This window comes from Lagopus leucura, unplaced genomic scaffold (genome assembly GCF_019238085.1).
Source record: "Lagopus leucura isolate 7727_CA_CO unplaced genomic scaffold, USGS_WTPT01 Super-Scaffold_100004, whole genome shotgun sequence".
Classification (NCBI taxonomy): domain Eukaryota; kingdom Metazoa; phylum Chordata; class Aves; order Galliformes; family Phasianidae; genus Lagopus; species Lagopus leucura.
Genome location: NW_024962264.1, coordinates 13,597,429 through 13,623,643, shown reverse-complemented (window position 1 = coordinate 13,623,643; position 26,215 = coordinate 13,597,429). Strand labels below are relative to the sequence as shown.

General features: G+C 43.6%; 1 protein-coding gene and 1 long non-coding RNA gene across 2 annotated transcripts; one reads left to right on the top strand and one right to left on the bottom strand.

Moving 5' to 3' along the window:
• Window positions 1-898: 898 nt before the first annotated feature.
• On the top strand, window positions 899-12,896 carry TMEM154 (transmembrane protein 154). The gene is made up of 6 exons (XM_042871339.1): window positions 899-1,010; window positions 5,591-5,917; window positions 7,005-7,032; window positions 7,791-7,876; window positions 9,221-9,281; window positions 11,496-12,896. The coding sequence occupies exons 1-6, from the start codon at window positions 941-943 to the stop codon at window positions 11,509-11,511; spliced, it is 588 nt and encodes a 195-aa protein (XP_042727273.1). The 5' UTR covers window positions 899-940; the 3' UTR covers window positions 11,512-12,896.
• Window positions 6,814-26,215, bottom strand: LOC122179979. Its single transcript, XR_006178876.1, has 5 exons — window positions 26,160-26,215; window positions 8,604-8,717; window positions 8,171-8,255; window positions 7,641-7,714; window positions 6,814-6,879 (listed from the first exon to the last, which is right to left on the bottom strand). It is a non-coding gene; the product is annotated as an uncharacterized LOC122179979 (long non-coding RNA).

Here is a 26,215-nt window from a genome sequence, read left to right as displayed (position 1 = left end):
ACCGGAGCAGCAATTAGTCACTTCAGCTTCTTCCACCAGCTTGAATAGAAAGATTCACCATTGCCAACTTCCAGTAATTCACCAGAAACTAAATTTTGACAGAGACTGATGTCTGGGGGAGCAGCATGCATCTCTTCTTCCTCAGTTCAGTACTGGAAAGTGCTCTGGCAAGCATCTAAACTGGCTCAAAATTGGGATGCTCCAGAGCAAAACCTGGGCTGAGGACTCTGCTGGATGCAGACAGGTGAATTTTAGATCTCACAGCTGATTTTGCAATGGAGCAAACAAACCTATGATCCAAAAACACCCTTCTGCATGGGGCCAGGTGTGGCTGAGGTTCCTCTGTCCCCTTGTCGCCTACTGCCCTCAGAGCCACCTGCTCTGAACAAGAAGCTTTTATGTTTCTCTTTACCAAAATTATTCCAAAATACTGGATGCTAGGTGGGCCAGCATTTTTTCACCCATTTCTTAGAGCCAGCTCAGCTTTGGGGTCTGCCATTTGGGATGGAAAATGAGTACTGCGTTCGATGGAAACAGTAAGGTGTTACTGTGATGCACTGGCTCGGTCACCCCAGAAGACAACCTGAAGCTACCCAGCCTAACACAGACGTGTGGTGTTTGTGCCTAGACCATGCAGGGTGTAGATGCCACTTGGCCCCGCTGTGCTGAGGGCAGTGGATGTGCTGAGGGCCGTCCCAGCAGGCAGAAGCAGAGAGAGTGGGAAGCCCACACACAGGTGCCTCAGCTGGAGGAGCAGCCTCTTCTCGCTTTTGCAATCCCTGCCTGCTTGACAGGCCCGGACGGCATTACATCACTTCCTAAAAACAATCAAACGGAGCCCATCTCCCTAAGAAGCACAACTCAGAGGCACCGGGGGCAGGAAACAGGAAATGTAAATGCTCTGCCGAAGCCTGCAGAGAGCCGCGCAGGCCGAGGCAGCATGCGGGTGCCCGGCTGGGTGCCTCTGCTCAGCACCTTGCTCCTGGTCCGGCAGGGCTCAGCCCAAGACGGTGAGTGGCCCCTGGCATGGGGACCCTGGGAACTGGATGGGTCTTGGGGGGTGACGGCTGGCAGCTTGTCTCGGGGAGAGGGGACCTGCGGGAGCTTGCTTGCTGCTGCCAGCAGCCGTGTGCCACCTCCGCTTGCCTCGCTCCTTCCTGGCGGTGTCTTTTTATTGCACCTCCTCAGAGGTGAGGCTGTGTGATGGAGATTTAATCCGAAATGTCAGGCTAGGTTGGTGGGAACTGCTGTCTCCAGTCTATCCCATCGCCCTTTTTGGGTCTAATGTTAACCATTTCTTGTACCTTGCCAATCCCACACCCATACTGTTCACTGTATGCAATAGTAAAGCTGAAGACCAAGCTCAAGCTCTCCTTCCACTCAAAAGCCAGCTGCTCATTTCTGCAGCACTGATGATCCGAAACTCAAAAGAACAGCCAGTGCTGAGATAAATATTTGGCGGTCTGCCTTGCTGAGCGCTCAGGAGCTCAGAGGGCAGGGAGGCTGAGTGCTGGGGGCTCCTGCAATGGGCGTGCAGCTCACAGCTTGAGGTGCAGGGCTGCTCTGTGGGGACAGCCCGCCCCTGGTGGGGCCAAAGTACCTCCCGGTATCACGCCAGCCACTGCCTGATGCCTTGTTGTGGATTGGGAGTGTGTTAAAGCTGCGGGCAGGGAGAAATATGTGGATTGCGTTTTGGTTGTTCATTTTTTTTTCCTGAAAGTCAGTACTATTCTAGGCTGTATAATCAGGCTGCAGGTTCCAGGCGTGCTGCAGATCTTATCGCGGTTAGCGATCGTGCTTAGCTATAAGAATGAAGTAAGAGTTGTTACAAAATGGTTTGGTCTTGCCCGCGTTAAAGGCAGCCCCGCCGTGCTGCAGGCATGTCAGGAAAATGTGCTGCAGGCTTTGCACGTGCCGCATGATCAAAGCATCCATGGGAAGAAAAATCCCATGAGGAACAGAGCAGAGCAGAGGTCTCAATGAAGCAGAGAGGTAGGAGGAACAGTCCTGGAGGGATCTGGGTTTCTATAGGGACTTATACAAGCCACAGCTGGGCTGGGTGAATTGTGCTGCGGCTGGCCCTCCCAGGACATCCTGTGCGGTCACCATTTTCTGCTCACAGATCAACAGAGCAGCAGCTTTCTGGAAGTTTTCCTCCTGACTCCTCCAGCTCCAGACATGGCTCAGAAGCTCTGGGATCCCTGCAGTCTCACCTGCGCTATCTGGAAAGCACTTCCACAGCAGGCAATGAGAGCGTGATTAGACCCTGCAGCACAGACAGATGGCAGCCTTGTAAACTCTGTTCTCACACCGCATTGGAGCCTTGTAAAACTCTTGCCTTGCCATTTGGACTGTGTTGCACAGACAGCTTTGTCCTGGCCACCCTGCAATTCCTGAGGAGCGGTAGCACAGTGAGTATGCCCAGGTCCCAGTGCTGGCTTCATGCAGGGGGTCATGTATGTTAAATTTCAGTGAGTGACCCCTGGCTGTAATGTCTTGAGAGACTTCATGATTGCTGCTGAGCCCCTAGAGCTGTTGAATCATTAATTTCAGAGCTCTGCTGAGAGCAGGGAGCACTGAGAAGTATGCACCCATGTGTCTGGATGTGGCAAAGGTGCATATCACTAGCATTGAGCTGGAAGGGCATGGGATCAAACTGTAACTAAAGGCACAGTTTGCTCTGGAAAAGCTGTAGCTTTCAAGGTGATGGATGAGGCTGCAAGCTCAGGGTATGGCTCCAAGCACAGGACTGAACACACAACACTGGCCATTAAAAGAACTTTTAGGTGCAGTGGGAGCACAGCTTTCTATTGCCTAGTTAGGAGCTCGAACACTGGCATCCTGCTCCAGGAACTTCCCAGACAGCACTTTCCAAGCACCCCTCTCTAATGGACTCTTGCCTGCAGCTGACAGAGCAGCCTCCTTGAGATACTCACGGTGCCTTGCAGGGCCTGTGGCAGCGCCAGTAGCGACCTGCTGTAGCATGCAGTCTGGGCAGGCCCTGTGCATGGCAGGGAGTGGCTGCGCTCAGATCAGCACAGGACGAGGGGTGAGTCAGGCACAGCCAAGCCGCCACGTGCATGGCATGGAGCTGTGGGAGTGCATTGCCAGGAAGGGCAGAGGTTGGGAGTGGTGCTGCAAATGGAAGGGATCCTTACTCTGCAGGGCCTCCTGGTCTCTGCTGGATTTGCCTCCCTCTCCCAAGTCTTCCTGCTGCTGTGTTTGTATAACTTACAGGAAAGTATGGAAAAAACCAAAAATTCCCAAATTACTAAACTTGACTGTTCATTGACTGAGACCTGGTCCTTCCCAGCCCTCTTTCTTCTGCAAGTAGGAGCCGTAGTGTAGGTTGGAAAACTCCCTTCAAAAATTGCAGCCCACAAGCTTGATGAGAGCCCAGCGGGCGGAACGGGCCCTTGCCAGCAGAACTCAGTGTGCTGACTGCAAGCGTTTTATTTTGCCTCTCATCCAGCCACAACCAGAAACCTGTTTGCCTGCCTGCTTCATCGACAGCTCCTATCGCCACCTCCAAGTGCCTCAACACAAACCTCAGGGGAAGAAATGCAGCCACAGCAGAAATGCTATTTGTTTGCGGAGCTACTCAGGTCCTGGTACAAAAGCTGCTTGGGACATTCAGCTCGCTTCGCATGCCCTGAAAGGCAGGCTCGGAAGCAAAGATATCACAGCATCCCCCTGCTGGGGACCAGAGTGGCAGGCAGCAAGGTAGCATGGTATGCGCCACAGCTACAGGGGAACAAGGGAAACGAGAGCACGGTGCTTGCAGGAACCTTGTGCAATCAGCTGCCCTGATGCTGAAAGACAGTTAAATTGCTCGAAGAAAATGCCCTAGTGAGAGGAAATCTTGTCCAAAAAAGAGACTGCGTTTTGTCCCTGGAATGATGTAAAGTGAACAAAAATATGTGGCGACAAGGTCACTCCTTCCTGTAATTAGCCATTTTCTTCATCCAGAGACTAGAAAAGGTAATTCTATTTCATGCAGAGATAGATAGCTTGAAATCTGCTTTGCAGTTCAAATATAGGCAAATAAAAAGTAGTGGAGACATTGGAAATGTCTCTCTTGGAAATCAAACACAGCATATGCTGCAGCTGAAAGCCTGGTGCTGCATTTAATGAGATGTGACTGCTTGCTTTTGCTTTAGAGTCACCTCATGCTTCAGACATTAAAAAAATCCATCTTAGCTCTCCTAGTAAATGAAAAACAAACAATTTCCCCCACATCCTTTCCCCTCTGCACTATTTTTAGCAAGAGGCTCGTCCTTGTACATCTACCAGCCCAGGCAGCTGACAGGTGTCAGAGGGATGGCCACAGCAGAGAGAAAATAGAGGTTGCAGGAATGCACCCAGCGGTGCGTCCGCCCTGCCGGCAGCTCTCTGGCCACATGTACTGATGGAGGTAAACGTATGTGGTATAAATGGAGGAGGTGCAAACGCTGGGTCTATGAACTACCTCTGGAGAGAAGACAGATTGATAAAAAGAGTAATGGAGAGACTCTCTTCTTCCTGTCTTCTGTAATGAGAGGATTAATGAGAGCCAGCAGATCACAGGAGCATGTGCATAAGGAGTCACTGCCCGCAGGGATGCAGAGGCTGTGCTTTGCTCTCGGCTGAATGAGTAAGATTGCAGCAGGGAGGCTACTGACATGAAGCCCTTTGCCACCAAAGAGCTGACATTCACATTGTTGTGCTGCAGTGAAAGAGGTTGGTGGCCTTCGTAGCAGACAAATGCCTTACTTAAGTATCACAAGTCATTTAGTAAGTATTGACATTCTTTCCTAGAGTTAAGGAGAGGATGAAACAATCAGATGCCTGCACGATAACTGGCATAAAGAAGCAGATAGATTGCTGCTGTCTCACTCAGAGCATTACTGTCATTTGAAATTGGGCTTCCTGGCACATAGTCTCAGGGGATTCTCAGCTCCCTCTTGAGACAGACGTGGCAGGTGAGGATGTTACAGAGTGGTGAAGCAAGAGGTAGCGCTCTTACCTCAGTTTTCCTCTCTTTCTTAGTGTCCCTGGGAAGGACAGCATTCTGTCCTTCTGATTTCTCATTTGTAAAATGGTGATGATAACTGCTCATCTCTCAGGGCCATTATGAAGATTAATGTGTTTACCAAAGCATTTTAAATGCTAAGTGCTTTTGGATCCAGTCCTGTGAGATTTGAAATGCCAGCAATGAGGAGCTAAAAACCTGAAGCTCTAGCTAACTCAAGTGGAAACTCTTATCTGCCCAGCACCTGAGAACAGCAGAGACAATCATGTCACTGCAGAGGTCATGCCATTCCATTCTGCTTTGTGGCATAAATGCTGTGCCATGATGTCAACCTGTTGAAAGCAGGGGCGGGAACAAAAGTGTCCCTGAGCAAGCTGGCTGAAGAACCACATTGAGGTAGAAACTTGTAGCAGACTTGCCATCTAGTTCAGCATCCAAAGGCCGAGAATTCAGGTGCATGCACAAATTCATTGATTATCTTTCTTAAGTCTTGAATGAATAGCAAAGCTGCATGCTTTGAGTCATTAATAACATTGATGAAACCCACAAAATGTTAACTTGTCTCCCTGTGCTTGACAGGCTCTGAAAACGACGAGGATGGCTCAGGATATGGAACAGCAGCATTCCCCACTGCTACAGTGCCACCTCCTTCCTCTGTACCTCCCCTGTCCCCTACCCCTATGAGCAGCCCCCAGCCAGGGCTGGTTTCTGCAGAGCCCACCGAAGGCAGCCTGGAAATTGAAAGTACACCCAGCCCTGAACTGAGCGACACAAGCAGTAACGGGAGTCTAGAGACAGAAGAGCCATCTGTCCTAACGTATGCTGTGCCCGCAGTGGTGCTGGCCCTGCTGGTCTTACTGGTCATCATTTTTATAATAGTCCATAACCGGAAAAAGTCTAAGCAAGGTAAACTTCTCTTCTTGGGCATTGGGAAGCTATCTTTACCACACACTTGACATTTAACAAATTATTTCAAGCCTCAGGATGCCCCATTTAGAATGCTTGTCTCTGTTTTTAGTTCCATGTCTCTTGTGCAGAAAAGAAGAGGCACGCAGCAGCCCCACGTTGTGAGCTGTAGCTGTTTCTCAGCTCATGCCAGGTGACCATGGATGCACAGCGCCAAGCTGCAGCTCCACACAATACGCACAGTGGAATGGGGCCACAGCTGTGCAACTTTATCTTTGTGCTCAACAACCACAAACAAGGTGGTTCAAGCACTACTCCTGCCTTATACTGCCTGCAGGCCACAGCAAGGAAAACAGAATTTCAGGAAGCCACCTTCAACAGAGAAATCAGCAGTTCTGGAGCACAGAACAATAAAAAGCCATTCACATTGGCACTGTATTAATAAATGACCTTCTGAAGCGGTGGTACATGTGCCACGAAGGCAATTGATGAATTCATGAAGGTGACATTTGCCATGGCAATTTCAGCACACACTCACCCCTAGCAAACTCTCAGCTCCCAGACAGGTACCTTGTTGCCCTTTTCTAGTCTTCAACATGACCAAAGATCATCTTAAGATCTCCCACACAGTTCCCATTGCTTGGAGGTGGGATTTTGAGCACCGCTGAGGAAGGGGTGGATAGATCCATGGTCTTCGGGGATTCTGCAGCAAGGGAGTAATACTAGCACTGGTGTTGGCATGCACAGGCCATATTTAATTAAATATTAGTTGGTTTAAAATAGCATATAAGCATGCCTTGCTAGTGAACTGGGCTTTTGTGCACTCATGTCCATCACCACGCTGATATCCACCCACTCTCAGCCAGGCAGGGCGCATTATGAGCTTCATCAGTACACCCAGGATTAAAAATGGGTTGCTGTGAAAACTGCAGGCAAGGAGGGTGGGTTGTTCCATTTTTCTTCTAAAAGGGAAAGTTACACCATTGTAAACACATCTCATCAGAAACAATCCTGTTGAAGACTATCCTATAATACAGTGAATATACACAAACAAGGTAACTCAACACAAACTGTTCTTCTTTTCCAGATGAGCTGGGGAGTGAAAACGTGAAAAGGTAAAGTGTGTGCATATCACTTTTCCACCATTTAGTATAAGCTCTGTGTCATTTGTCCCTGTTTCCACGCTTATTTTCCCACTCTTTGGCTGAGGTGGAAAAAAAAAAAAAACACAACAAAACACAGTTAATAACTGCACAGCTCTGACTTAAGTGATAACTTTTATCGAGCTCCATCTTGCTAATCAGTGCTAGAAGATACAAAACTGGATTAATGGAGAAAAAATAACTTGCTTAAAATAATACTTGAACCATGTGACTCCAGGAACAATCAGTAAAAAGATGACTAAACACAGACATTTAAATAAATGCTGAATTAGGATAGCTATGATCTCTCCCTTTTAAGTCACTGTCACTGCTATTCAAGCTACAACAAAACTCAATCACTGGAGCAGCAGCGATGATAAGACACTATGCATTACACAGATGAACGCATGTCTGCCAGTTTGCCATTTGCAGGATGGAGAGGTTTGGGGTACCTATGCCAACCCCCTGCTCCCAGGCACCCCATGCCACACCATCTTGTCCCCAGACCATTCTTTGCACTGGTATCCCAGCGAGCCCTGCCATGCACAGCCCAGCTGTTGATGTCTGCTAGCTGCCATCACCTTCATACACTGTTCAGGTTGACCTCTTCCCGGGTCATTCACCTAGGATGGACTTCCAGAGTGCCTACATATGCCTGGAATATGAGACAGTCCTTATCAATTTGTTGATTTAAGCTTTTGTGTAATGCCTTTTTTCCCCTTCCTCTCAAGCCCTATTTTTGAAGAGGACACACCCTCTGTTATGGAGATAGAAATGGAAGAGCTCGATAAGTGGATGAACAGCATGAGCAAAAATGGTACATGGTAACCTCTCTATTCCATCATTCCTCTCTTTTTAGCTGACACAAATCCCACGCACAGAAAAGCAATGGAAGGCACTGAATTTGTGTCACTGATTTCCCTAACGAATTTTTAGTTGTGTTCTTGAATCTTCAACAGAAATAGCAGCACAAATGTCAGGGTAGGATTGTTCAGGAGTATTTTAGTTTGTGTGGGAGACTTTTAACATATGAGGGAATATCATAATTGTTTTGAATTTGCAGTAGGCATTTGTAAATACAAGTGCAAACAATTTATATTTTTAAACTCACATTTTAATGATAGATAGTAGTTTATTTGAACCACTTCATCCTTTCAGTCTTCTGCTCCTACAGATCTGTGCTCCACACTGTGCTGCTGTAGAAGATACAAGTATTTATTTGTAGCTCAGACCACTGCTTACTTAAAATTGCTGCAAACATCTTATGACTGCATCCCTCCACTCCTGGTGGGGTTTCTTGTACCACCACCACCGCATGAAGAGCAAGCTGCTCTTTGCTGCTGCTCCCCATCTTCTGCACCCTCTCCAGCAGATCTGCCAGCAATTGGTACTTTCTGTACCTCTCATTAGAAGCACTTTCTACTCCCTCACAGCTAACACTTTCAAGCATCTGCATTAACAGATATCCACTAGCTAGAAAGTGCTAGAACCTGGATATTTCCTCATTCTTAGTCTCTTGCCTTATACGCCAACAGTCCACTTACCTGATCTCCTCACGCTGTTTTGCTTTTCAAGACACAGAACCCTTTGGAGCATGTCTTTGTGTTAGTACAGCACTCCAGCCACATGATGGGGTTTTGATCTTCTTAGTCTGTAACCTCCAGTAGAAAACACATTCTAAGAGACTCTAGTAGAATAAAGGCAGTGAGCACAGCACGTGGGGAAGCAGTGCTGTAAAATAACTTTCAGTTCTCTGGACAGAAGGGATCAACCATTTTGTGTTTGTTTTTAAATAACATTCCCTAAACCCCAAATGGAACTACAACATATGGGTGCAGCCGTCAGCAGTGGAGGATTAACAAATTGTCCCCCAAGCCTTACCTCATGGGAAACAGTCCTACTAAGGAGAGACTTTGTGCATATGTATACAGAAAACTGAAGTATTCCTAACAAACAAATTACCATAATGGCTATCAAAGGGAAAAGGGATTTAAAACATAACATTTATACTGCTTGGAACATGGAGACTTAACATATAAAAGGGCGCAGAAGAGCAGATTTATACACCAGAGTCACTGCACAGAGAAGTTGACGCAATTCTGAAATAAACATTGACTAACAGCAAATAGTAATAATCATCTTGGTTTCTATCCTTTTTCAGCTGATTGTGAGTGTTTGCCAACTGTAAGAGAAGAAGAAAAAGAATCAGTGGCCAATCCAAGGTACTAAGAATTCATTATATTTCTTGAAGAAACACAGTCAATGCCAGTTGTTCCAAAATAACCTCATTTCTAAACTGTATAATAAATAGACCAACTAGGAGGCACATTTAAATTTTAGAGTGTTTTATGCATGAGAACTTAGGCTCCAGCTCAAACGTTTTGATGCTCCTTGAGTTTTAAATCAGTGAGCATCTGTAAACCCCTAACTAACCCTGCAGCAGCAAACCTGTGTGGGACAGACAAGAAGATGACACAGACACAGCTTACCTCACTGATCAGGCCATTGAAACAGGTGCCTGAGGTGCTAACATCAGTACTAAGATCAGCTTCCCAAAATTCTTCCCTAACAGTGTTAGGTTTTTTTTTGTTTGTTTGTTTTAAAATCACTGAGATTCAGTACAGGAAACTTCTCAGTGACTGATGTAGCACAGTAGCCTGGGCATTGGTTTCCTTCTTCATGCAAGGTGCTTGGGAGTTTCTGTTAAGGCTCAAGTGTTTTGAGCTATGATTTATATAAGACAACATTTTGAAAGTTTTGAAAGCATCCAAGACAAAACATTGCATTAATGACATTTTGATGTTTTCAGAATGCATGTTGTTCTAAAACTACTTCACAGAGCAGGTGACTTTTTAAACGTAAAATTTTAAAGAACACAGCAATTAAGGGTTTAATCTTAATTGACTACATTTCCTAAGCTCATCTTGCATGAAGTTTTGGAACATGCTTCATTTCAAAGTAAAAACATAGTTCAAGCAGTACCATTTTCTAGTTCCCATTCATTTCCCTGACTGAACATGTGTAACCTACTCCAGGTAACTCACTTCAGCAGGGAGTTGGACTAGATGATCTCTAGAGGTGTCTTCCAACAATTTTGTTATTATTAGGCAAAAAAAAAAAAAAAAGTTACTCCTCCCTGACCAAATAATGCCCAAACAAGTATGTGCAGATAAATACCTATTTTTGCATCTCTTGAGCAAGGAAGGTGAAAGGCCACCAAGTAAAACAAAATAAAGCTATTATATTGCAAAAACTTACTTATGAGCATCAAAGCTGTGAAGTTGCGCACCAGGGGCAAAGGATTGTAGCCCTAACTCCCTTCAAGGTGGTGCTCAGCTGCTCCACAGGTAAGCTCACCGAGTTACAAGTTTGTATCTTGATACATTTTGTTTACTGAGTTAAAAGCATGTATTTTGATACATTTTGTATACTGAGTTACAAGTATGTGTCTTAATACGTTTTGCATAAACACTTCTTGCCTTGGAAGGCTAGTGCTAAAATCATGTCCAGGGCTTCCATACACACAGGAGGCAGGTAAAAGCTTGTGCACCTTACCTCCTTTGGTAGATAGGCACAATCCTGCTGAGTTAGACTAAGCAAAGCCTCTCTCACATACACTTTATTACATCCACAGGGCACTTTTTTTAAAACCAAAAAGAAAAGGGTTAACTTATGAAATGAGGTTTGGGAGGAATCAAATCTGGACATGAGAAAATTCTCTCTTCCCAGGCTGTAGTACAATGTCGGTCCTTGGAAACAGTAAAGCCTGCTTCTGCTAAGTTCTTTGCACTACAGGCAAAGTAACATTAGGAATATCAATAATCACATGAAGGAAAAACTTAACTCACCCAACAGTTGATGAGGGTCTCTGGCTGTAGAACTCTCCTCAGGAAGCAGCCCTCATCCAGGAGAAGTTCTCCCTTCAGATAGCAGCCCTTAAACAAGCCCAGGGAGGGGTGCACCCAGGGACACACAGGAAGCACAGGTCAATTGCTTGCACCTATGTATCCTGAGCCAGCCACCCCCTTCACCAGGTACTCCATTATCAGTTCAGGCTGGGACATAACAGATCTCCCTACATGAAGTTTAATAAAACATTAAAAAATAAAGCAGAATATTAAGATTGGGGCCCTTTAAGCAGAAGCTGCATTTTCTTATTCCGGTGCATCTAAAACATTCTAGATCAAGTACCAAGGAGCAAACTAAGTAGACAGAAAACAGAAAGTGAAAATTTAACAGTTTAAACATTAAAAATGAATAATCAAGATGTAAAATGTTATCTCCCAGTCTAGGAAAACATAGTTGATTTCTCAGTCCATGCCTGGTGGCAAGATAGCCTCTAGCCAGCAGAAGCTGGATGAGCTCTTGCTCATATGCAAGAGAGAAGTGATCAAGCAGCATGATGCTAGTGTTTCTTCTCTTTCATGTATGCCCAGTGACGGTGAATCATGAAGCTGCACCAGCAGAGAACTCCTCAAAGGGAGCAGCACACAAGCTAACAGAGCCCAGATTGTGGACAAACTGAATTTAAACAGCTCACCACAAAAGACTGGAGAAGCAAATGCTTCTGTTGTGTACTTCTACTTATGATCTTCAGAAGAGAAATATAATCAGTTGGAAAAATAAAGGAACAGTGCAGCAGTAAGACTAAGAAGCTCACTTAATGACAAAAACAGCAAGATTCAGCACTGGTCATGAAAAGCTTCCTTTCCCTGCTGAAGTTTTGAAGAAGCTGTCCTTGCTTCCATGCAGCTCTCCAGTTCTGCATAGTGCAGCCAGTAAAAACACATACACTCCAAGTTGAGCAGGCTGTTTTATCTCTGGTTTGTTTTTATATACATACATGAACAATACCCACAATTCTGGATTACACTTGAAGTGGGTTTGATTCAGGCTGATGATACTACACCCAAGCTACATTCATCTCCCAATTTGCTTTTTGGTAATGGTGCATGGATTTGCGCAGGAATTCTGCTAGTGCAGTACAAGAGCAGGACTGACAAACAGCAGCCAAAGGATCCACCAGGAAGCAGCTTGAAGCCCAGCAAGTTTTGGTCTTCAAATTAAGGACACTGTACACGTGAAAAAAATTGAGGTTGCCTGACAGTTAACTGCAGGTGAGCACCTTGCTAAGTCTCACCACCCAGCCCTCCACCCCACGCTGTGCAGCTCATCACATCAGCCTGCTATAGACACACTCAGCTTGGAAACACTTTTCATCAAAGTAAACTGGAAAACTGAACAGTTCATTACTAAACCAAACATTCGGTAGATTGTTCCTAACAAAGGTCCAAGGTTTTCAGGTGCAATAAGGTTTCGGCTTTGGATTTTTGAATATTGAACTTGGAACACCTGAAAGACATTAGCTTCTTAACATACCTGCTCTCCTTCCTTCAGTGACATTGGAAAGTCAGACTGCTGAGATGCCTTGGGTTTGGAAGATAAATATGGTATCACACCCATCGATTTTAGACAGCGCACCTTCCACTGATGTGATTTAAATACACAACACACATCTGACTGGATACTTGTTTATGCAAAGCTTCCCTCCCCCCACTGTATTTAAAGCTTCCATCTCACCATGCTTTAGATCCTGCCCTATCATATTCTGCTTACATTGTATTTGAATGTTCTTCTCACTCAATAGATGTTATATATGATCAGTTTTAATTTGCCTGCACATATTGCAGTAATATGTTTTCATACCTACCTTGGTTTAAGGGACCAAGTCAGGAAAACCACCAGGCACCTGGGAGGAGAGTTAATGCTCACTAACAGCTGACAGAGGAGAGCTCAACTTCGTGAATAAGAATGTGTCAATGCATTTAAAGCTAACAATTAACCTGGTTTTATTTGCTACTGAATACTAGTTAACTAGTAACTTCCTCAAAGAGGAAATATTTCTTCACTGTGCCAAAATAATTTATAGCAAATACTGAATTTTGTGAGTTATACTAAATCAGTATTCCCTGTTTGGATGATTTGTAATTTAAAACAAAAAGAAAAAAACAAATGTTGTGAAAGAGTGTGAAACATTTTCTCAAATATTTCCACAAGTTCCTGACAGCAAAAAATCACTCCCTAGATATACCTAATTAAAATAATATAATCACAGGGGAAAGTGGAAGATTGAGATAATGGCAATCAAAAAGTGGAAGGGGATGTTTTCCAGAAGTAGCTTTGCTAGCAACTTCTTTCCAATAGGACAAAGATGCTATGCTAAGGCTTTCTGCTGTTTGTAAAGCAGTAACCAGAAGATTTCCAAAAGTGAGAATGTTCCCTTTCAGGGCTTAAAGGAAAAAAAAAAAACACAAAAAAATGACTAATGTTTCTTTGAAACCATTGCTCTTTACTGGCTGTATGGTTCATAGGCACTGCTGCTACAGCAATTAACAACAGTAGACCCAATTTTTCACTGTTAATTGCTTTTTAAATTTTGATTTCCAAAACAGACTCTACTCCTTGAAGTGATATTGTATGACCTAACTCAGCCATGACACAATCCTTCAGACAGTCCTAGCATGTTTACAACCATAAATAACACACTAGCTCTGCCTGTGACAGCATGACAGCATTTGAGAACAGACTGCTGCACCTATGTTTCACTGTTGGTTTTAGATTAATACTAATCCTCAGTGGTCTTTTGGTCAAAAACATTTGAAATAATTTTCTTAGAGATTTAGTTTGTCTTGAAAGAAGCAAGTTCACAGAAGTGCTCCCTCCAGCTAAACTCATGTTAATAAGCATTAATCCTTATTAAATACATAATTAGGCAATTTTTACATCAAGCTCTAAAAATCAATTTTGCCCAGAACTAATTTCAAGGTGCCAGCTCTACAGTGATCCAGGTTATACTGCTTATCCTTCCTAAAAACAGGCATGCCAAAATTTCTTCTCCTCTGGAACTTTCTAACCATTTCAAAAGACACAATAAGGGTCTGGACACTTTCCCAGCCAATTCTGGATGAGGTTATCTGAGTCCATTGCTTTCTTTTTTTCCTCCAAGACGCACATCTAAAAGTTGCTGAGTTGCTATTGAGAAGATAACACTTAAATTCTGCCTAGCATCAAATCCTGTCACTCCAAAGCAAGACACCAGGTGCTGAATAACTCGCATTGCAGTACAGCTACAGATGCATCTAACATGTTCCCTCAGTCTGTGCTAATTACGTTTAGCACTGCTGTTTTCCCTGATCTTACATTTTCAGCAAGTGTTTTGTTATCCTTTTCTTCTGATCTCACAACCCGCTTTAAACTGTCCAGAGGAATCTATCACACACCTGATAACAGAGCCCACCTCTAGGCTGCCCATCTCACCTAGCTGCTCTCTTCTTTCACCTTCATTTCTGTATGGACTTGTGCACTTGCCAAGGCCACTGCCCAGCATTCAATTTACAACCAATCATCCCTGCAGACCCAAGTGTCATGGCTGAAACAGCGTGGTTCACTGCCTTGGTTCCTTTCCTCATTCTCATCCAGTATTCCCATCTCCTGATTACTGATTTGGCCATTGCACTTCAGTTCGTTTAGTGCCTTTCATCATAGAATCATTTGAGTTGGAAGGAACCTTTAAAGGCCATATAGTCCAACTCCACTACGATCACCAGGAACAGCTACATCAGGCTGCTCAGAGCCCTGCCCAACCTGACCGTGAATGCCTTCAGGGCTAGGGCATGCACCACATCTCTGGATATAACCTGCCCCAGTGTCTCACCAACCTTACTGTAAAAAAAAAAAAAAAAAACAAAAAAACAAAAAACCCTCCTCTTCTAGTTAGAAACCATTTCCCCTTGTCCTACCACAACAGACCCCCCCCCCCCAAGGTGTCTGTCCTCTTCTTTCTTATAGCCTGCCTTCAGAAACACTAAAGCTGCAACCAAGACTTCCCAAGGGTATATTTCAGTAGTAGAGTACCATAACAATGATCAGACAAATGATGTCCTTCATTTAAAACCCCCCAGTAGCAAAAAGCATCTTCAGTACAGGCACAGACTCTTATAACGTGTATTTTAGGGCAGCGATTCCCCTTGTTTAGAAAGAAGGGGAAAGAGAGTTGGCTGCAGAGCCTGGGGTGCATTTCACACCTTGGGGATTACCACAAAGCTGCTGCTCCATCCCCAGGTCCTTGCCCCACTGTACCCCCATCAGTAGCACCACACTTGCCTCATACAATGGAGCCAGAAGGGGTTGAGGAGCTAATTTGGGAAGGAGAGATGGGATAGCTGCCAGTTTCCTTGCACCCATATCACTACCAACATCAGGGGAAATGCATCCTGAGCATCTCTGCTTAAATTTAAGGAAGGGCTCTGGTGGTGCTTCCATATGAGTAAAAAAGAACAGCAGCAGCTCTGTTTGATGTGAGCAAAAAGCAGCACCAGCTGCTCTCCCACAGGCTGACGTACAACACAGGTCAGTCAGCTCATGTGACCACATAAGCAGTCACCAGTAGGGTATTTTGTACATCTGTGCTGCTCATATAGTCTGCTCATGGGAAATGTCTTTTTCTGCTAACAAGAACTAAGTGCATACCTGAAATAAGGCACTGGCAAGAAGAAAGGTAATAGGCAAGCATTGCTTTGAGGGCAAATCAAACTTCACATGGAGCTGCACTTGTTTGCATCATCACAGCCACACAGCTAGAGGTTGGGGATCACATAAGTAGCACATGGTTACAGGACACTTAACCTTCTCCTACACGTCGTCTTTTGGATATTTTAGATGTTTCAGACTGGGTCAGATACCATAGAAACTGGAATTGCACACTGGGACACCCAGAAGTTTCAGGAAGCTATTTGATATACACTAAGAGGATTTTCACACAAGTGAGATTCCCCCTCCTCTCCCTCCACTCGTCTTCCTTTTTTTTTTTTTTTTTTTTTTTTTTTTTAAGAGATTAGGTGTGATATAGCATTCAAATACAAGGGAACAACAAAAATCCAGCTGTGGCTCTTGCTCAGATAACTTCAGTGAAAAGAGATGAAGAGCAGGATCAGAACATCATTTGTCTAGGTGCTGTTTCATGAGAAGGATCGTTTTCTCAGGAGCAGTTACTTCTAAACGCAGAAGTTTCTGTGGTTTTCAGCTTCAGCAAAAACACAAAGCTAAATGAAAATGGAAATCACCTATTTTAGAAAGGTTTTTTGAAGCAGAAGTACTTCTCTGTATAGAACAGAGGCATCAAGTCCTGAAAAGGAGTAAAATATGTTAATTGAGTGAACTTTCCCACAAGTCAACTGAAGTTTTATTTATTCTCCCTTCAATTCACAGGAGAGACTAATGTTTAAAACCTACATTCCTTAAAATGAAGGGAAAAAATCTGCTACAAAAATACCCACCCAGACACTATTGTTAAAAATATATAAACACTGAAAACTAAAACTAAGACTAGAGCTGGAGCCTACATATTTAGATTTGGGAAGCGATACCCACAGTGAAGATGAGGATACCAAGGTGCTTTTTCCAGGCTGCTCCCCCACCACTACGAAGGCAGCATTGTCTCTGCTTTTATTTTCTTCACAAACAGAAAGGGTTGTATACATTTCTTTAATGGACTGGAGATGTTGAATATTTGCCTTACACTCTGCTGTGAAATCAATTGGACAAGTTTCACGTATATGTATACTTGGGATTCACTTTTTCTAATCTAGCTTCCATTCCCTTCCACAACCTGAAATATGGAGCAAACGGAATATTTTCCACTGATGTCACTGGGATTTGGAGAACAAGTCATCAAAACGAGCAAGTTTCTCCACAGTAGAAGCAGCAGCTCCGTTAATTATTTACTCAATTCTAAGTCAACCTACCTTCACACCTCCCACTTACTTTAATTTAAATTTAGTAGCTTGCCTTCACTGGTTTCCTGCACTCAAAAGAGCTGAGCTATTTACTGAAGCACTCTCTTTGACAGAAATTCCAAATAGCAAACAAATCCTCACCGTCTTAAATTCAGTGGCAAAGGCACGTGGGCAGTGTATGAGTTGCCAGCAGTAATTTATCCACATCACACCTCTTAGTCTACCATTATTCCTAACTTTCATCATTCACTGTATAGTCAGAGCGTAGTTATCAAAAGTAATCACAGAACCACAGAATTGTAGGGGTCAGAAGATGAGCTCCAGAGAGCATCAAGTTCAACCTCCAAATAAGCTTATTTACTTTCTGAACTGAAATAATTAACACGTCTTTGTCCTGTTTGCATTTTTCTTTTGGAAAATGGCAGTTAGCACTGCAGAACAATGATCTACTAAACTCTTATAAGTGACTGCTTCTCAGAAGGGTAATATCCAAAACCCCCAATCACACATCCTATGCATGTGTATACATTTAAGCACAACACTAAAATAAACAAGAGCACTTGCTTCCACCAGCAGGTGGCTAGGAGGCTTGCTGTGAAACCTTCCTGCCACCAATAAATGAGCATTTTCAGTTCCAGCTGGCTGGCAGGGACTCTCCTGGCAGTACCTTCCCCTACAGCACATCTCTGTACCACATTAAACACACCCAGGCCTGGTTCCAAGTGATGCTCTGACTGCCACCCCCAGGAGGGAATCCCCACCTGCAGTTGCAGAAGTGATACTTCTTAAATCTGCTTCAGACTTTTTACCACAAAGCACGTTGCATGTCAGCATGACTCGTACGATGGAAGCAAGGCACATAGCCCTGGGTGGCTGCACACTGCAGCTCCCCTGCAGCAAAGGGGAGCCCAACATTTTTGGAGAGCAGCATTTACCTCAGCCATCTGATCACTGCCCTCTGAGATAGCTCAGCACTGACAAGTGCTACAGAGCAATCCCATGGTTTAATGCTTTACCCACAAGTGGCAAGGATGGAAAGGAGGGTTTGCAGAAGCTTTAGTCTTCTAACCTCACTAAAGGCCCTCACCCTGCGCTGGAATGGCAGCGACACATGGATGTATGCACAGAGCATCCCTGGTTGCAGAACAGCAGCTGTCCCCATATGTTGAGAAAAGGAGTAACAGAGTAGAACCAACTAGGAAGGTTATGGAATAAGGAGCCTACAACCCCATAGAGAAAGCAATTTCTGTAGCTGTGCATTACTTGGGTTCACAGAAGAAATTTTACAGGACACACAGATAATGAAAGACTTCCCTGCTTTGATCTGAAGTTAAACATACTGCTAGCACTTCAGCAACTCAAAGATGATTCTATTGCAGTTTTTAACATACTAACAAGCTCTGGAGGAAGGTTCCACAGTAACACAGTAGCATTAGTTAACTTGCCCAAGACCACATTCTAAAAAGCACAAACACTTGTTACCTCAGCTGAGGTACAGTGACAAGTTGAAAGCAAACACCGGCAGGAGGCTCAGATCAAGGCACTATGCTTGGACAGCACAGGAACACAGGAGGAGCTAAGACCAGGGGAAGGACAGATTCAACAAAACATGAGATCAAGCCAGCTCTGTTACATTTACTTCATACAGATAGCATCTATTCTGTGAACACAGGGATAGTCACGAGACTTCAGTTATTATTTACGACTATACATGTTACAAACCACAATCCCTCAACTGCTCCCTCAATAAATAAAATTTGATCAACAACTAATAATTAGGCTTAACAGTCCCATGCACTAGATTTAGGAACCTGTTTGCAACACTTTATGCCAAAGCCTCCAGTGCATTAAAGAGGAAGTTTCTTATCTTCGATTTACAATTACCTGACAACAGATCATAGACAAGAGCAAAAGAGTTGGAATGGAAATATCTACTCATCCTCTGTTTAAGCAGCTACTACAAAAAGCCATGCGATGGTTTTGGACTCTGTCCAACTACCATTCATCCCTACAGGAATCTTTCTGTTACTCCCATAAAAGTATAGACCCTTTTAAATCACAAAATGGTTCAGGGCCATCATTCACAGCCTACAAAGATCTCAGCCACTGCCTTGCCACTGATGACCTACTAAATGACAAGAGAAATTTATGATATTGTTCTTTCTCTCTAAATAAACTTTCCTGTCACCTCAGCAATTCATCCCTCCCCTGTCATTAACTATCAGCTGGTAAAGTAAGCTAGAACTAAGTTGTTTTAGGAAATTCAGGCATATTATTCCCTGTAGTTCACCACCTCATTATCCTTGTCTTACCCTTGACCCTAAATGTATGGCTTTGTTCTTTCCTACCACATAACTCTGCCTTATTCATTTTACTGATATTTCTTTGCCCTCCTTAACATAACTCATTTGTCCTTGATTTTGCAGATGTGCCCTGCATGATCTCACTTCAAGCACCACTCAGCCCAGTGATTCTTCCAGCAATAAACATACAACCTTTCAGATAAATTAGCAAGTCTGCTTACAACGCTTTTATTTCATAAAGCACTTGTGCTTTAAACTTGACTATAAAGCAAAAGATCAAAATAACTAAAAGAATTGTTTTTATTCTCTCATCTACACTAAACTTCATCTATCCCATTACCACAAAATTATCTCAGTCCTCGACACCCAGTCTTCACATCTTATAGACAAGGGTACCAACAGGGTACCTGCTGTTTTTCCTCAGCCTCACCTCCACCTAGTACAGGTAGAAAAGCACAGTGCTGTAGATGCCTATGTTGGGGACAACATATCTACCCAAAAATGTGAAACAAAGCATTTCCTCTATGAAGGCAGGCATGTCAAGCCTCCTCCATATGCAGGAGAGGACAACAGTCCCAGTTGGCATCCATATCCTTTTGCCTGCCAGAGCACCCAACTGAACCATCCTCTTGCTAGTAGATGCCTGCTCCAGCTGCCTGCTTAGTTTACTGCTGTGATGCTACTCCACGAAAAGTCATAAAGGTCCACTCAGAGCTTTTTTTTTTTCCTCCCAGTATTTTGCTAGCCTCCTGCAGTTCCAGGTTTTCCTGATAACCCACTGCCAGCAGTTATTCCTCAGTTACCATGACACCCACTAATATGCAAGACTCAAGCCTAAGAACAGTAAACAGTCAAGCCACACAAGACCACGGGCAAGTTGTCAAGCAGATAATGATGAAAAAAAAGCATAGAGAGGCTCTCTGATTAATGTAAATCAGCATTACTTCATTCAAATCAGAATTACAAATCTCACTGTGACTCAGTAAGTAACTTCCAGGATCAGAGAACCTTACCTGCAATTCACAGTAATGTTTTGCTATAGATACCCTTTTGCCTGCACAGAACCATTTCAAGCAGCACAAATAAGAGTGCAATTGATTCTGAATATATGCCTAAAGATACTCTTTTTTTGCCTCCCGTTGCTATGCTACTCACAGTGAAACATCTTAGCACACCTATTTTCAAAAACCTTCAGGCAACTAGCAGCAGTAACAGACAAATTAAAACAATACTGCACTGTGACCATAGGTCACACTATGAAGCTGATCATCACAATGAAGCATTAGTGAGCTACCAGGTAAAATACCTTTGCTCAGTGTTCTAGCCTTTTCTTTCTGGTTTCTCAGTCTCACTACAAACAGCCTGACTCCTACAAGCATTGGGGACCTTTAAAGATAGTCCTGAAGCCCCTGTGCTGAACAAGATTCTGCTGAGAACAGACCCACAGAAGTAATCAGCACAGGGATGCAGTCAAATCCCTGTTAGGCTCTTCATTAGACTAACACAAAAGCAGGTTTTTGAAAAAAAAAAACAAAAAAAACAAAAACCCAACATCAAGAAGGCAAAAAAAACCAATAACAACAAAAAAGCCCAAGAAAAACACCAACTGCAAAACAAAGAAATTTTTTCATAAATCTTTCTTCAATAGTTAAATGAAATCACTGCTTCTACTCCAACAGGCTGTCCTAAGAGCTGTCTCCAAGGCATCTGCTGTTTCCCTTAAAACCACACAAGGTCAGTGCAGAAAAGCTGCAGGTCTAATACAAACATCAGCAGACTGAAAATAATTTTACAGAGCCTAGTTAAGCTAAGACACTGTCTTCCCCTAGAGACTCAGGCACCAGCACCACAGCCTTTTTTCCCCCAGACAGGAGCCCTTAAGTAACCAGCCTTGTTTTCCTTCACATAGGTATCTCAAGGTACAGAATATAGGGAACCAGAAGCAAAAAGCTGTGGCACTACTGCTTGAAGACTACAGCACAAAACAACTACACTGCAGCAACATTTACCATACGTAAAAACTCAACACATTAATCCACTCCTAAAGCTGTATTGAAATGATGACCTCGATGAGGGCATCGAGTGCACCCTCAGTAAATTCACAGATGACACCAAATTGGCTGGAAGTGTGGATCTACCTGGGGGTAGCGAGGCCCTACAGAGAGATCTGGACAGGCTGGAGAGCTGGGCTGGAGCCAATGGGATGAGTTTCAACAAGGCCAAATGCCGGGTCCTGCACTTCGGCCACAACAACCCCAGGCGACGCTACAGGCTTGGGGCGGTGTGGCTGGAGGACTGCGTAGAGGAAATGGACCTGGGGGTATTGATTGATGCTCGGCTGAACATGAGCCGACAGTGTGCCCAGGTGGCCAAGAAGGCCAATGGCATCCTGGCTTGCATCAGAAACAGTGTTGCAAGCAGGAGCAGAGAGGTGATTGTTCCCCTATATTCAGCACTCGTGAGGCCGCACCTCGAGTACTGTGTCCAGTTTTGGGCCCCTCACTGCAAGAAAGATATTGAGGCCCTGGAACGTGTTCAAAGAAGGGCAACAAAGCTGGTGAGGGGTCTGGAACACAGGCCATATGAGGAGAGGCTGAAGGAGCTGGGAATGTTCAGCCTGGAGAAGAGGAGGCTCAGGGGAGACCTCATTGCTCTCTATAACTTCCTGAAGGGAGGTTGTAGTGAGCTGGGGGTCGGCCTCTTCTCTCGTGTCATTAGTGATAGGACCAGGGGGAATGGTTTCAAGCTACGCCAGGGGAGATTCAGGCTGGACATGAGGAAGTATTACTTTTCAGAAAGGGTGGTCAGGCACTGGAATGGACTGCCCAGGGAGGTGGTGGAATCACCGAGCCTGGGGGTGTTCAAGGAAAGACTGGATGTTGCGTTGAGGGACATGGTTTAGTAGGAGCTATTGGGAATGGGTGAACGGTTGGACTGGGTGATCTTTTAGGTCTTTTCCAACCTTAGTGATTCTATGAAATGCTGCTGAGGCTGATACATACAAGGACTGCCCATGCAAGTGACTGCGATTTGGCCCTGGAGGAGGGCAATTGGAAGGTGAATAGATAAAGTTTCAGCACCTTTATAGCCAGACTAAAGACTATGTTTGTGGCTGATGAGAAAGCAGAAGTGTGAGGCTCCAAGTATTCAATGTTGCTATGTTTGGCAAGAATTTCTCCCTCAGTTTGACCTGAAATGCAGAAATCTTTGGTATTTCAGTTCCAGTTTCTCCTTACACAGAGGCTAGTAATACGCTAGTAATTACAGCCATTAGTAACAAAGTTTAAGTAATGAAATTCAAATTTTTGGGAGCTATTCTGGAATAGAATTTAGGGCTTCACTGGTGAAAACTCCTAGCACTAACTCTGCTACACTTTTGATAATAGAATTGTTAGATATACTTTTAATACTGCTTTCTGTATAAAATTGATAGACAAGGTAATCTATCTCAAGTAAAAAAAAAAAAAAAGAGATAAATTAGGAAAAAAACAAGTAGAAAAATATGTCACTGAACATAGTTTTTGAAGTTCAGTATCTCAATGCTGCCCACAACAACTACCTATCACACGAAGAGCAAGACGTCTTACATTAGGTTTTACAGCTACATAACAATAACAACTCCTTCTTGGTTCCCGCAGTTATAATGAAGCATCAGAGCTAATCTGACTACCAACTTCAGGTACTTAGCCACAAATTCCCACTTAATCTGTACATTTCAAACAGTATTTAAGCAATCAGATTTTAAGGAGAAACTATTCTTATTATATCAACTTAAACACAAAAATATTCATAGTCCTTCCTATGCATGCCAAAGTTGAGCTCAGCAGCCACACTGCTGAAATAATTTGTAATCCTCAGTGTGTTATTCGCTTGTATTGCCTGATTAATTATACTAAAAAGAGAAATAAGATGAAGAAGTGGAATGCTTCAAGTTCTGTTGATGTAGATAAACTTTCAAGGACAGATTTCAGAAGCATACACAAACATGGAATATTTCTGAAACAAGTATGTAACTCAGCAGGTTTCAGAAAATACTCAGCGACTTTCCCAAAAGCATAACAAAAAAGCATCTCGTTCTACATATGGAATATGTGCTCTGAAATAGAAGTAGAGGTGAAAATAAAACTCAGATCCAAATTACACAGAACAGATTTGAATGTGATGGCACAAAACCTCTCCCACGCTCAAGAGGCTCAGCCTGAATACCAAGTGCACATAGCAGTCAGCAGTGCTTAAAAACCAGGTGATCAGCAGGAGACAATGAACCAACTTTGAGTTAAAGTCCAGAAATACATGGTCTCTCATCTTAGCATTAGATCAAGTCACGTCCAGCTTTACAGCAGTAGCAAAACTACTAAGCTCCCTATGACACCACAAGAAATATTTGATTGCCATTTAAATGGATGAAGTCCTAGCCATATCAAGGTAAATATGACTGCTACCAACTGTTTAGGAGCCCCTATCCCTGCTTTAACAACAGTTTAACAGAAATGTCTGACTGAAACAATTGAGAAAGTATGCAACACAACCTGTCTGCACACTAGATGCAACACTAGGCTGGACACGGTACATTCCTGCTTCCTCGGCCACTCATTCCCAGCATTGCCACAATTACATACAGAGAAGTGCTGCAGGAGAACAGCTGTGGTCAGCTGGCTGGGCTTAAAAACTAACCTCCTGAGAAGGGTTTCTGTTCCAGCTTTTATTAAGAGAAGTGTCATACAGGGGGTAGCAGGTGACACCACAGCTCCCAAAGCCAGTATGCTGCCACCCTGGTGATCCATCTTCAGCGATGGCATGGGGCAAAGCCAAGCCTGCATTTCTGAAACCACTGCCCAGCCAACAGGAAACACTAGGAAAAACCTGACTGATCTAAATAGACCCCAGAACCTGAGATGTCAAAGATCTTTTTCAACCACTTTTCCATTCCCAATTGAAAAGTCAAACCCCAGTATAACACTGTAATGCAATGGAAAGCATAGCAGCAACCTCAGTGCAACAATCATAGACACAGAAACAAAGGATAAAAGAAATCCACTGACCCTTAGAAGGCCTCAGGTACACAACAAACTCCAACAACACACCCTTACCTTCATTGTCAACACTTAAATGAGGTCTGGGAAAGGGCGGATCCCAGTTCCACCTCTTCTGGTCATTGTATACACTTAAGCTCCCCTGAGTCAGCCCTGCTTTCCCACCAGGTGCTCCATCACTGGTTCAGGCCATGGCTTAGCATTTCTGCTATACCTACTGACTGTTTTTTTACCCTTCCTAGAGAACAGTTCTCTAGGAAGATCAGAGCAAATGACAGCTTTTTTTATTGGCAGGAGAAAAAACAAATCCTCAGAAGGCTGTACTCTGTCTAGCAGGAGCCCTAGGTTTTTGCATGCAGCATCACAAACACCAAATCAAGGGGTTGTCCATGCTGCAAGTCAAGCTCTCCAAAGGGAGCAATGCAGAGGTGCGCCTGGCTGCAGGTTGAGCTCAAGCATGCTGCCTTTTTTTCCCTTGAAGTTTCATCCCCCTCCACAAATAATAATAATAATAAAAATCTGCTGCTAAATCAGGCACAGGTGCAGTGCCAACAGTTCCTGAAACTGGTATGAACTCTTAGTTCTATCAACTGTTTTCAGCTTTGCATCATTTAGGTATGCTCCAGGGAGGCCTGATAAGCATAGTGCTGAACATGTCTGCAAAGTCTGAGAACTCATGGCTCCTAGCACTGTTAATATTCATGCAGCTGATGTAGCATTTTAACTCTAGTCATCTTTTGTACAAATAATGTGGGTCTTGCGGTTTCCCGCTAAATTAGAGTAAGTTTTATTACATGGTAGCCCTCTGAGTAGCACTGAGTATGATAATTAAGGAGGCTTTCTGGCTGAGGGATTTTTGTCTGTTTAGTTGTTTCCTAGCACTGCTTCTGTAAGGGGTAATTCCTGCAAAACAACATGTGTAGCCTCATTGCATTGCTTAATGAAAACAGCAAAGAAGCTGACCTCACCAGAGCTGCAGAAGACACATTATGTTATCTTGTTTTTGTTTTTCTTTCTTCCAAACTTATTTCGAAGTTCAAGCCCACCATAATAGCTGAGCTACAATAAATATTTGACTCACAAGTGCTAGAAGGCAATTCTTCCTAATTCCCTCTAACAATTACATAAATCTGAATGACAGGCTATTTAATCTCAGTAATGGTTAACAGTCTCTGATTACAACAGTTAATTTTACCCAAAAGAATAGCAACTACTAGTCAAGAAAGCTGTGGTAAAACCTTGCTAATGAAAAACACGTTTAAAAATAGCGTGGCTAGAAGATTTCTATAAACCAGTTCATTTTTCCCTGATGAGTGTATTTTACTTCTATCATGATGAGACCGCTAAGAAAACCCAAGTATATGTAAACCCTGAAAATTTCTCAAAACTGCTTTGGAATATCCTGGGTCTCTTTCAAGTAACAGGGACTCCTCCTCACTTCAACAAGAAACCGTTTTCACAACAGCTTCTTTAATTAAAACTGTTAAAGCACTTTATGTTGTAAGATATATCCTGTACAGAACAAAAACACTGGCTCTGAAAGTGGTGGTGACCTACAAAATTAGAGTCCTCTCAGGGAGCCTACTTCACTCTTACAGTACTGGTAGATGTTATGTCACTGGCCTACAGCAGCAGTACAGCATGAAGAAAGACCCAGCCCACAACAGTCAGTCTGGCTCTTGAGATAGCATCTGTTTGTTCTGGATTTGAAAAGAAAGTTAGGGAATTTGCAGTATGATGCCAGGCTCTCAGATACAAATGCTTTCAATGTTTAGTGCTCCTGTGTGCTGAATCTCTCTGTTTCTCATCACTTTTAGACTTAAAATGACATGGACTTACATATAGTCAACAAATATACAGATACATAGTTGACAAGCAAACAGTAAAGTTAAGCTGGTCTTTAGAGAGCGTATAGCTGGAAAGATTATTACATTACAGAAAAATAAACAGAAAAGAATAGAAAAGCTTACCTGCATCTCAAGCTCACAGAAAAAGACTCCCAGAGGAACGATCTCCAGAAAGAGAT

Coding starts and splice junctions, on each gene's coding strand:
- TMEM154 (XM_042871339.1), top strand. CDS start 941: ATGCGGGTGCCCGGCTGGGTGCCTCTGCTCAGCACCTTGCTCCTGGTC. Junction 5,918..7,004: donor CCGGAAAAAGTCTAAGCAAG/GTAAACTTCTCT, acceptor CTTCTTTTCCAG/ATGAGCTGGGGAGTGAAAAC. Junction 7,877..9,220: donor GAACAGCATGAGCAAAAATG/GTACATGGTAAC, acceptor ATCCTTTTTCAG/CTGATTGTGAGTGTTTGCCA.